The sequence below is a fragment of the Gallinula chloropus genome (genome assembly GCF_964237585.1).
Source record: "Gallinula chloropus genome assembly, chromosome: 2".
In the NCBI taxonomy this organism is placed as follows: Eukaryota; Metazoa; Chordata; class Aves; order Gruiformes; family Rallidae; genus Gallinula; species Gallinula chloropus.
In genome coordinates this window covers 70213179-70225283 of record NC_140086.1, presented here as the reverse complement: position 1 = coordinate 70225283, position 12105 = coordinate 70213179, and the positions used below count along the sequence as shown (strand labels likewise).

Genomic DNA, 12105 nt, shown 5'->3' with positions numbered 1-12105 from the left:
GCACAAGAAATAACTGCTGATTTACACATAACATTCCCAAGCTACTACCAAAAGTAAATATATGTTTACAGCCAAATTAACAAAACAAAATCCCATAAAAACTTTATCCCTTCAAAAAAACCTGTATTGGTTAGTAGATATTTTTAAACGGTTAGTAGATAAAAGCAAATTCCTATCCACAGTTGGTGGTATAACTGAAAAGAGATAAAAGTAAAACTGACCATATGTATAAAGCCTCAGTCTATGCAAGTTTTCTTTAAAAGCTAGGTCAGCAAAAGTTTTATTCTGGAAAAAACATGTAAAGCTTTTACTTGTTATGAAGATGGAAATTTTGGAGGAGCAGGGAGGTCACTTTAAATAAAGTATTTGCCCATTTGCCACAAAGTTACATAGTTTCAATTAAGTAACTCAAACCACATATTTAATGAAATCCCTGGTTTTTGTTAAATAGTTGAAGAGACTAAACCCCAAAAATGCTAGTATGTTTAAGCAAATCACCACAACCTGTGCTAATCTACTTTTCCCTAAGGAGCATGAGATAGTTATTATAAACCCTTAAATCTTCCCAGAAGTGATATGTATGAGTTGTAAATTAACACAAAAGAAAGTCCTCGTACAGACTGCAAACAATTCAGCAAAGAAAGCCCCTCAACTAAATCAAAGTTAGAGAGCATACTTTTAGAAACAACATCGTTACCATTATTTTCCAGAAATCATAAAGCATAAGAGTGATTTAAATGATTCAGGCTGGGGGGAGAAAGGGAAGTTGTGGACTTCAGAAATAAAACTTAGTGCCACAATAACAGTGGAGTATCTGTAATGCAGGGGATAACCAATATTCACCACTTACATATGAAAAACATGATTTTTATTGCCTAGAAAATGTAACCACTATGATACAAATCAGTTTCCAGATTAGGGGCAGCCTTGGCAGCAGCGATCAGTAGGACCCCTTGGGAAACGGTTCTCAGGCATGAGGGAGCAGAATAGAGCTGGCAGATCTTTAAGGATGCTTTCAATAGAGCATGAGGGCTCTCAGTTCCCAGATGTAGAAAATCAGGCATGTAAGAGAATAGACCAATGTGGTTGAGTCAAGACCTGTTGGTCAAACTAAAGAACAAGAGACAGCTCCACAAGCAGTGCAAACAGGGACATGTAACCTGAGAAGAATATAGGGATGCTGCCTGGTTGTGTAAGGGTGGGGACAGGAAAGCCAAGGCACAGCTGGAGCTGAACTTGGCAGGGAAGGCAAAGAATAACGAGAAGGCCTTCTCCAGGTATGTCAACCAGAAAAGGAAAGTGAAAGAAAGCATTCCCACCCTGATGAACAAAAATGGTGACCCAGTATTAATGGATAAGGAAAAGGTTGAGGTACTCAACTTCTTTGCCTCTGTCTTCACTAGCAACAACTTTCCTCAGCTCTTCTGGGTCAGTGGACAGCAAGATGGGACACAAGGGGGAAAGCCCCTCCCACTGTAGGGAAAGATCAGATTCATGATCACCTAAGGAACCTGAACATATATAAGTCTATGGGACCTGATGAGATGAATCCCAGAGTCTTTAGAGAACTGGCTGATGTGGTTGCCAAGCCGTTCTCCATCATATATGAAAAGCCATGTTGGTCATGGGAAGTTCCTGGTGACTGGAAGGGCAACACTGTACCCATTTTTAAAAAGGGTCAAAAAGACAACCCAGGGAACTACCGACCTGTCAGCCTCACCTCTGTGCCTGGGAAGATCATGGAATAGATCCTCCTAGAAGCTGTGATAAGGCACATGGAGGACAGTCAGCATGTCTTCACCAAGGGCAAATCCTGCCTGACCAACCTGTTGGCTTTCTATGATGGGGTGACCACATCATTGGTCACAGGAAGGGCGATGGATGTAATCTGTCTGGACTTCTGTAAAAACTTTGACACAGTCCCCCCACAACATTCTTCTGTCTAAACTAGAGAGATAAGGATTTGATGAGTGGACTGTTCAGTGGATAAGGAATTGGTTAGATGGTCACATCCAGAGAGTAGTTGTCAATAACTCAGTGTCCAGATGGAGATTTGTGACAGGTGGTGTCCTGTTAGGGGTCCGTGCTGGGACCTGTTCTATTTAATATTTTCATCAATGACACTGATAGTGAAGCTAAGTGCACCCTCAGCAAGTTTGCAGATGACACCAAGTTGAGTGATGCAGTTGACACACCAGAAGGACAGGATGCCATCCAGAGGGACCTGGAGAAGCTGGAGAAGTGGCCCCAGGTGAACCTCATGACATTCAACAAGGCCAAGTACAAGGTTCAGAACCTGGGTCAGGGCAATCCTTGTCATCAATACAGGCTGGGAGATGATGTGATAGAGAGCAGCCCTGCAGAGAAGGACCAAAGGGTGCTGGTGGACAAGAAGCTCGACAATGGGCACTTGCAGCCTGAAGGCAAACTGTAGCCTGGGCTGCAACAAGAACAGAGAGGCCAGCAGCTCGAGGGAGATGATTCTGCCCTCTACTCCACTCTTGTGAAACCCCACCTGGAGTACTGCGTTCAATTCTGGAGTCCCCAACATAAGGAGGACATGGAACTGTTGGAACAGGTCCAGAGGAGGGCCACAAAGATGATTAGAGGGCTGGAGCGCCTCCCTGATGAGGACAGGTTGAGAGAATTGGGGTTGTTCAGCCTGGACAAGACAAGGCTCCAGGGAGATCTTATAGCAGCCTTCCACTACATTTAAGGTGTCTTCCAGCCCTGACCATTCTATGATTCTACAATTCAAATTTGGTAGCTATTTCACAAATAGCTGCACACATATTTGTCATTGTCAAGTTAAAAATTTAAATTAAAAAAGTAGGACTACAGAAAGAAATTCATTTTGAATGCAGATTCTTGCGATGCTTTGCTATTTCTTTTTAAAGGTAGCCTGAGCTTTAATTTAGTTACCAAAATGGCTGGAAAAATGTTAAATATTTACCATTAGAATCAAAACACATATTTGAACACATCGGACAAATAATGTATCTCTGAAGAAAAAACAAAACAAAGAAGAAAACAGGACAGAAGATCCAGAAGTATAATAACATACTGAAATAATTTTTAGGATTATCTCTATATTAACAAAAGTCCAAGTCTCTGCCAAGAATAAGGTAAAAACAATAAAAATAAAATTTAAAACTTTTGAAGAAAACAGGTATATTAATAACAGCATAAAAAAAGAAAACTCAGTTTCACAGATGGCAGTAGCTAATTGAAAACCTTTTCCTTTATTAGCCGTTAATGTAACTATCTTTTCTATGAAGCATAGCCTACATTTTTAAGGTTTGCTGCAGCTAACCCAAAATACATCCTTTTTTATGGGAAGAGACCAAATTGCCAGGGATAAGACAATTTAACTATCCACTTCAATTTTATTCGTATTAGGTAAAAATATTTTTACTGTAGTTTTACCTTCTCTAAAGGGGGCAACTGCTGTTCCTTCATGCATTATAAAGCAGAGTCTTCTTGCTCATCTTCCAAATATGAAGGTTGCTCTGGTCTTTTTTCTTCTTCCTCCTAGCTACCTGAGGTCATGTCAACAAGGGGAGCAGTTTAGAGTACTACAAGCTTCTCCAACTCACCAGAGAACTGTCAGAGTTGAAGAGAAACTATAAATGCTGATTAGTAGACATCAGATCATGAGAAGACTCATGATCTTGAGCTGGATTTAATTATCCAAGTAGAAAAGACAAAAAATTAGGACATATCAAGACCAGTAAGAAGAAAACCATGACATTTCTGCCTTTTTACTGGATTTGTCCAAAGGAGAGCAAAGAGGCAGGAAATATTAAAGACCTATTTATAATCTGAGTTTCTCCTGACAAAGCTTCTGCTCTGATCACATGAGCCAGCAAATACTGACTCAATGAGGATAAAGTTAGAGTAAAAAAGGTGTATTTTTACCTTTCCATTCTAGCCAACTGTTGCTCTTTAATTCAATATAACTGGGAAGAAATATAGAGTAGAAACGCAGAAATTGGAACCAAGGAGGAGTTAAAAGACCCTCAAAGAGTTATTTGATTAACATATTCTTGAGTTTTAGAGTTCTAAACATAATTCATTTAGAAGACCATATTCAATAAAAAGAGGTTATTTATAACTCTTGCCTATAGAGTACTGTAATAGTCACTGAACAATTTTCCATGGATGAAGTCCCAAGTTGATCTACCAAAACAGTAGTTGTACAAACTCTCAATGCAGTAAAAAATTATAAATACTTGAAAAATAAACAAAAATCTTGAGATCAGTTATGTTCACACAGGACATTAAATGATTAAATGCCTATGCTGTACTGAAGGCTAAACAAGCCATCTTTTCCTCAGACTTTGTAAAAAGAATTTGTTCATTTCGATCAATGTGGTGAGTATATATTCTTGTCTCTTTCTTCTGGCAGCAGCGAAGACTTTTGTGCAGGAAGGCATCAAAGAAAAAGACTAATTAAAAAAAGTCGGCACATAATACTCAGATATAGAATAAGGAAAGACATGAACAAATGTATTTATGTAGCACTAAGATTTCAACAGGATGTATCTACTGTAGAAGGAGAAGCTCCAGTACCAGATCTACTGCTGCGTTAAGAAAATTAAAATTAAAAAAAAGGACACAGAGAAAAAAGTAAAAAAAAAAGGCACTTTGCAAAGGGATACATACAGAAACAGAAGAGTCATTCATGCCTACAATTTTTACAGTAATTACTGAGACTTCATTTATGCTGTCCTTTCTTAAACAATTGGTCAGTAAGATTACACATTCGGGAAAGGCATCACTTGTCTCCTTTCTGTCTTCTACTACTCCAAAGGGAGGTTGCAAAAAAGACAGAGCCAAACCAAAAGGATGACAAGCAACAGAAATTCCAGCACTGGCAATTCAAAACTGAACTGGAAAGGCCCTGGGCAACCTGATCTGACCTTGAAGAAGCCCCTTCCAAGATAAATTTTCACGTGGTTCTTTCTTACATTTTTTTTTCACCCAAGTTTTCTGCTATACAGCCAAGATAATTATTTGTTTGGTTCCAATTCTAGAAATTTGGGGGGGGTGGGGGGTGGGAGTTCTCATTTTTAATGCTAACAGTACAGGAATACCACCATTTCAATCTGACCTTTACCTTTGTAAAGCCTAAAGGGTGACTGATTTCTTCTTCCCATCTGTGCAATCCCCTTCAAGATACAGAATCAATTCTACAGAGTTTCCTTGTAAACAATAATAAAACAGTTTGCATACCAGAACCTGTTCCTGCATATGGGCATTCCAAGTAACTACAGATGTCAGAAGGCAAGTGTATGAATGGCTCATTGACTAAGCTTGATGGGAAATCACTTACAGATAATATGAACAATTTGGTTCAAAGGAATGCCTACAAAAGCTAGGCCTTGAAAATGAGTTTAATATCATGGAAGAGACCAGATTGCCAGGAATAAGACAAAACCTAAAAAGTGTACCAGAAAAATAAATAAATCAAGTAGTTTCACACTGAATTCCTAACTTTTTGCAGGGTTGCATATTTTAGTTGACAAGACTAAAGCACAAAAGTGAGCTGAGTCACCTGCTTTTAAGGGAGGATAATTATGTAAGCAGATCATGTTCCCAGTGGAACAGAAAATAACCAAACAATGGGACAAGTCTAGCATACAAGTTAGATAATTAATTTGACTTTTATCAAGAAAGGAGAAAAAATAATCCTCATGTATAAAATTGCAATCCAGGATTAAAATACAGCTAGGGTCACATGCCTGGCCTCCAAATTTGGACAGCAATAATGACTGACATGCTAAGATGAGAGTGGAATATAATATTGAAGGCTAATGATAAGATTATCTTAATATGATCACTAAAGTACAAAGAGAAAAGACACTTCCTGATTTGTACACTTCAATCAGTTTTGACATTTTAAATGATTGCTTCTCGGCACACATGGAGGACAGAAGAAAGATGATGCACTGCATAGCATGAACTAAAGCAGCTACCATTTCTCCACAGTAGGTACAAAGTATTCAGGTAGGAAAATGGTTCTGGAATCAGAAAATAAGCCACTATATCAGAATTCAGCTTCAAAAAACAAACATAATTATGCAGACACTTATTAAAGAGAAACAGAAAAGGAGCATGGAAAGCAGCCAATTCCATGTAAATGTAAAGATGATAGACACCATGTTGGAAATGGTTGTTGAAGAAAGACTCCAAAAAGGACTGAAATCCTCAAAAGTGGATGTTGAAAGAAGGAAAGGTGTTTCTACAAGTGAAACCTGTATGAAATTAAGGACAAGAGGTTGAATACTAACCTACTTGACCACTGAAAAAGTAAACATGATGTTTGCACCAGAGATAGAACTAGCTATCATGTAGATAAAACTAACCTGTTTTGTGAAAGAATGCATCACACTCAGGAACCCTTGAAAAAAGGTTCAGTCTAGAGATAACTAAATATCTGTTTATAAAGACTTACAACAACTAAAACCAAAGGAACATTTATAGAAAAAAAGGCCAACTGTACATATACAATAGTGGTCTCCAAGTTATCTATTACCACTAAAGAATGACAAATAAGTCTGTCCTTATTTAAAAAAAAAAAGTTAACATACAGCAATTCAAAACCCAATCACAGCTAAACAGCAACAACAAAAAATTTAAAAGGAAAAGGAACAAATCAGAAAATATAAATTATAATGATTTACTACTTCTGCATCTCAAAGACAATACGTACCTCAGAAACCACAGAGTCACAATCATAAAAGGTATTGATAAAACCAAAGCATAATCCAAAGTACAAGGAGTGTTCATTTTGAAAAAGAACAGGGATAAAAGAGTTAAGGGAACAGTTATCAATATTCCCAAAACATTAATTAAAGAATTTTAAACCTACTCTGGTCTTCCGTCATGTATGCTTCCCAGCATTCAAAAAATATCTAATAGGTTAATCCACCTTAAAAATACAGAAGAGTATTATCAAGCCTACAAGACACTGTAGAAAGTCAGCTCCTTCAGCACCGGGCAAGATCCCAATCTGAGGTTCTCCACTCCAGAGATTACAGCATTGCACTTTGTTTTGAAGTGTCACAGATCAAAAAAATTATTTGTAGCATAGAGGAAGAATACCAGACAGACAATATGTGAAGAAATGAACTCCCAAATTGGCCTTTGTATCACCTAGCACAACCATAAAACATATTTAAGGGAAAACAGTCCAAAAGACCTTGAGAGACCAAATGTGTAAGTCCCTTATTTAATTTTATGGGTTGTATAACATTGACATTCTACAAAGACATACAGTGTATCATTAGATTGTTTTTTTTCAGTACAAGACTAGCCTTCAAAATGAATTTTGAAATTATTTTAAATGCAGCTGAATAAATTTTCCTTTAAGAAGTATTTTAAAATCTACTGATCATTTCCATCACGTTGACTGATAATAAAATAACTTATTCTTCCAGTGTCATAACTGTATTTGTAATCAAGTTTAGTCACACACCACTTAGACACAGTGGTCACACCCAGCTGTATTCCCCGTAACTTAGCACCACCGGACAACACAGGGTGTGTGTGCCACGATGGTACAGAACGACGCCTCAGAGCCTTGTTTCAGGACCTCAGTGCTGAACCCACACCCCCGTGCAAAGGGCAATACAGAAAAGCAGCACTCCAGCTGTGCAGCAGGCATCACCACAAACTGCCTCCCTGCAAAACTCAGGCAAAGCCTGTTAAGGTCAACCATGTGACTGAAACGCCTGAAAACTGTAGTTAAAAAGCAAGAGCAGAAATACCAAACACCAGACTTCATGTGCAAAGACGCCTGCCTCAGCTCTCCTGACATTGACAACTGCTTCACATTTTAAATAAATAACCATAAGGCTGTCAGATTTCCCCTTAGGCATACAAGGGAAGTTAGAGAAGGAAGAAGCCTGAAAAGAGATTCACAGAATTGCAGGGGTTGGAAGGGACCTACAGAGATCATCACATCCAATCCCCCTGCCAAAGCAGGTTCCCTAGGGCATATTGCACAGGTAGGCATCCAGATGGGTCTTGAATATCCCCAGAGAAGGAGACTCCGCAACACCCCTGGGCAGCCTGTGCCAGGGCTCTGTCACCCCACTGTGAAGAAGTTCCTTCAAATGTTGGTGTGGAACTTCCTGTGCTCCAACTTGCAGCCACTGCCTCTTGTCCTGTCCCCACAGACCACTGAAGAGAGGTTGACCATTTCCCGTTGTCTCCCACACTTCAGATATTTATAAACATTAATCAGGTCCCCTCTCAGTCTTCTCAAGGCTGAACAGCCCCAGTTCATTCAGCCTTTCCTCATAGGGGAGATGCTCCAGTCCCTTAATAATCTTTGTAGTCCTCCTCCGGACTCTTTCCAGGAGATACCTGTCTTTTTTATACCAGGGAGCCCTGAAGATAATTACTGCCACTTCTTGGTGTAATATGAAGCAGCTCAGTTAGAACTGATCCATGGCAACTTCAGACAACAGGTTTTTAATAAGCAGATACCTCATATCGAAGAACTTCAATACTTATTAATAAGTATGATCAGAAGTTAAAACACAAAGAGTAAACTATTTAAAACAACACAAGTTGACAAGAATCCTAGCAAGCATAATGAGATATGGAGAGACACACACACACACACACAGATTTCAGGAGGTCTTTCCTATGCCATCATCTTAAATGGCAACAACCTGATAGCAAAACAAAAACTTTTTTTTTTCCCTTTAATGGAATATGTCTTTCTGTTAAACGTTTCATTCTTTGCCAACGTGGAGAATAGATATGACGTATACTATCAGCAACAGAAAGGCCATCAGTTTGCTAAAAAGAAAAGGTTTTTCTACTAAAAACAACAACAACACCCCCCCACACCCCCACACCCCCCCACCCCCAGTAATACCAGCACTATCAAGACTCAGGAAAACCAGGCAAATAGCTGTATGGGAAATTCCAGAATCCACCAGGAAACAGAAAGATTAAAACACACTAGCACGTTTCCACAATCTTCACTGGCCTTCTGTCATTCTCCTTTACTACAAACAGTTGCATTAGTAGTTATCCAAAGCACTCAATTGGGAATGGTCAAAAAACTGAACAGGCAAGAGGAATTACTTTTAAGACTTGGGGTACAATACCTGCAGCATGATTAACTTTTAATATCATGTTAAGTCTGACTTTGTGATAAAATATTTGAATTCTTCAGTGTACCTTTATATTTTTGTGCTGTAGCACATTTGGGTCAGCAGCACTGCAGTTGCCAATCCTAAAGGTTCAGAGTGGTTTGGTCCTCAAGAGCCCCACTGTGCCCCAGAGATACAGGAGCAGGGATTTGGCAAGAAAACCTGGACTCCCACCTACTATGAAAAACTTGTGCTGGTTTCAACATCTCTTACAAAACTTGAATATGGTTAAAGCTCCATTGAATAAAAGGGCCCAACGTATGAAATACTAAACAAAAAAGTGAGTGTTTCAGAACCACTTGGGATTTTCATGCATACAAACTGCTTATGACCATCTCCTTTGAAAGCCGTATTTGAATTATTTAGCTTGGTCCTTATTTCAAGCAGGAATTACCTCAATCATTTCTGTGGGCCTTGCTAGCTTTTCAATAAAAAAATAGAATAAATATACATCAGCCAAATAATTACACGACTATTCCAATATGCTTTTTCCTGACAATCATTTTTACAAACAAACTGCACTAAGTTAGTGAAACTCTCAACCTGTTTTTTTGTTTGTTTGTTTTTTCTTTGGGTTTTCTTTTTTTCCCCCTCTCTCTTTAATTGGAAGTGTCTTTCTCCAGTTGTTTTTCCTCTGGTTTTCCAACAAAAGACATTTCTCTAAAATCTCTCTAAGAATTTGTTTTTGCCAGTTGCAGGCAGACAAGAAGGATGTAAGTTCTTGTACGTAGAGTTACCTTAAATGTTACTTACAAGTGCTGGACAGTTTTACATATCTAACAAAACAAATTCCCTGAAAAAAACTTGGAGCTTCTTAACCACGAGCTTACCTTCCCCTTAACTGTTCTCTAGGTGATCTCTTATTTCTCTGGAATGCTTTCCCATAGGTTTGTAACATCCAGCAAGTTTCATTATTTTGTTCCCAATGACAATGAAAGCCTGCCCTTTTTGCCAGCAGTATGAGCACACATCAGTAAGAACAATGTTATTCTTGTATCAACTTTCTTTCTTTCTTCCTGGTAGACCTAACAAGTACGCTTTTTCTATTTAGACTTTCTGAAGGCTGCTTTAACAACCTGCACCTTCTTTACAAAGCATCACCTTCTGAATATTCCCCACAAATTGATAAGGAAAGAAATCTTTCCTTATTTTTCAGTGCCCAACAGCAGAGAAGGTAGTCGGTCAAATACATTTGTTAACAAAGAAACAATTGGTTACTACTTACATTGTACCGCGTAGGATGCCAGGACAACAGCAGAATTAATAGGGCATGACAACCTGGAAAGAGGAAAATATTTTCATTTGGACACAGACTGTATGAATGTATTGTTAACAATGCCTCTGCAATTAGTTCAGCACACGAAGACTCATTTATCTTTGAAGTGTATCTGATTCTTTTTTTTCTTACAAAATCTGATCACACAATACAACTGGACATTAAAAGCTAGTTGCTGTGGAATGGCTTCCTAAGTCAATGGAAATAACCAGTCCTAAAAGGACACACTCCTATTCTTGCTGGGTGCTTATTCGGGAAAGCAAAAGGAGAAGGGATTTTTATAGGGCTATTTTAATAGTTGCAGTCTGGTGTATTTAAAACTAGATATAAACACTAAAATTAGCCAAATGCAAAGCACAAAGACAGCTCTGATCCTATGCCCAAAACTGACTCCGTAGAAGAACACGTTAAGGCGATTTACATTTGGCAGCAAATACTCAGACCACCTTTTTCCTCCTTTTTTATTAGAGAGTACAATCACACGGGAATCGCAGGCGAAGGAACCACCAGGTATATGCCCAACCTATGGGGAATATAACCCTGAAACCATGAGAAAAAATAGCAGGAACTGCCCTTTGCTACTCCCTCCTGATGACCACACTGGACAGGGGGTGCCCACGTTTGGAATATGATGCCTGGCACACCATGCCTTGCACAAAGATCTCTCAGGCTGACACAGTACCTGCTGAAACACAGCATCTCCTACAGCTCACTCAAAGCTGAATTCTGAACTGTTCTTAAGAATGGGCTATGTGAAAATTTGTAATGCTTCCCAGCAATTTGATTTTCTTTTAAAGCAAGATTTCACAAGGTATATATGTTTGTAGCAACAATACCCTCAGAAAAAGGCTTTTAGTTTTGGCTGATTTTTTTTTACTCTTTTATTTTAAAAAGAATTACAGAGAAATTGAAGATTCTTATTACCTTCCTTCCACAATATCAGTCTTCAATTGCAGGAAGAATAAGTGCCTAGAAAAGATTTTTTATTTGAAAACAAACAGACATACATTTATTTTCACATTTACAAGGTATGGTTTAAGTGGTTACTTGTACGAGTTTTATTAGATTTCCTGGCAAGTTAAAAGATGAATAAAGCTTACTGGCATATATGCAATCACACAATATACAATGTGCAATCACACACCCACTCACTCTCACAACCTCATAAAGGTTTTAAAGACCTTTGGCAGTCTGTACAACTCCAGGACCATGGTATTAATGCCACAATGAACACTACAAAAGCCAAACCATTACGTAACTGGGCTCTCTCCCAGGAATGTTCATTGTAGATATAACTGGGGTTAAAAAAAACCCTAACAAAACCAACCCCAACTGTGACAGTCAATCTTGGACCTACTCAATGTAGAAAGAGACGTTTCTCAAGTAGCATATGCTGACAAAACGCTCTTAAGTAATTCTCAAGAGCAGTTCAGTCTTGCTCTTATTTGACAATGTTACTTTATAGTGACGCTGTAGAGTTGGGATGTCGAGAACCATAATGACTAGATCCTGGAATAATTTCAGTTTAAAACTACAGAACAGCTTCCAACATGCTGTATTATTTATATTCCAGTCAGCAATATTAGCAAACAATGAAAATGTTACCCAAAAAATGACAGATAATGGGTGCATATGAATTCTAAATTCCAAATCACC

The 12105-nt window shown here is 38.5% G+C and overlaps 1 protein-coding gene across 2 annotated transcripts in view; it reads right to left on the bottom strand.

The window, feature by feature from the left end:
• The window catches only part of PTPN3 (protein tyrosine phosphatase non-receptor type 3), a gene marked incomplete at its 3' end in the record, with an annotated part of 94162 nt that overhangs the window by 69341 nt on the left and 12716 nt on the right, over nt 1–12105 (bottom strand). For both annotated transcript variants that reach the window (XM_084260927.1, XM_084260928.1), the window contains exons 5-6: nt 11374–11418; nt 10399–10451 (exon numbers count right to left, since the gene is read on the bottom strand). In XM_084260927.1, the coding sequence (XP_084117053.1) occupies nt 10399–10451; nt 11374–11418 (98 nt within the window). The remainder of the gene's footprint in view (nt 1–10398; nt 10452–11373; nt 11419–12105) is intronic.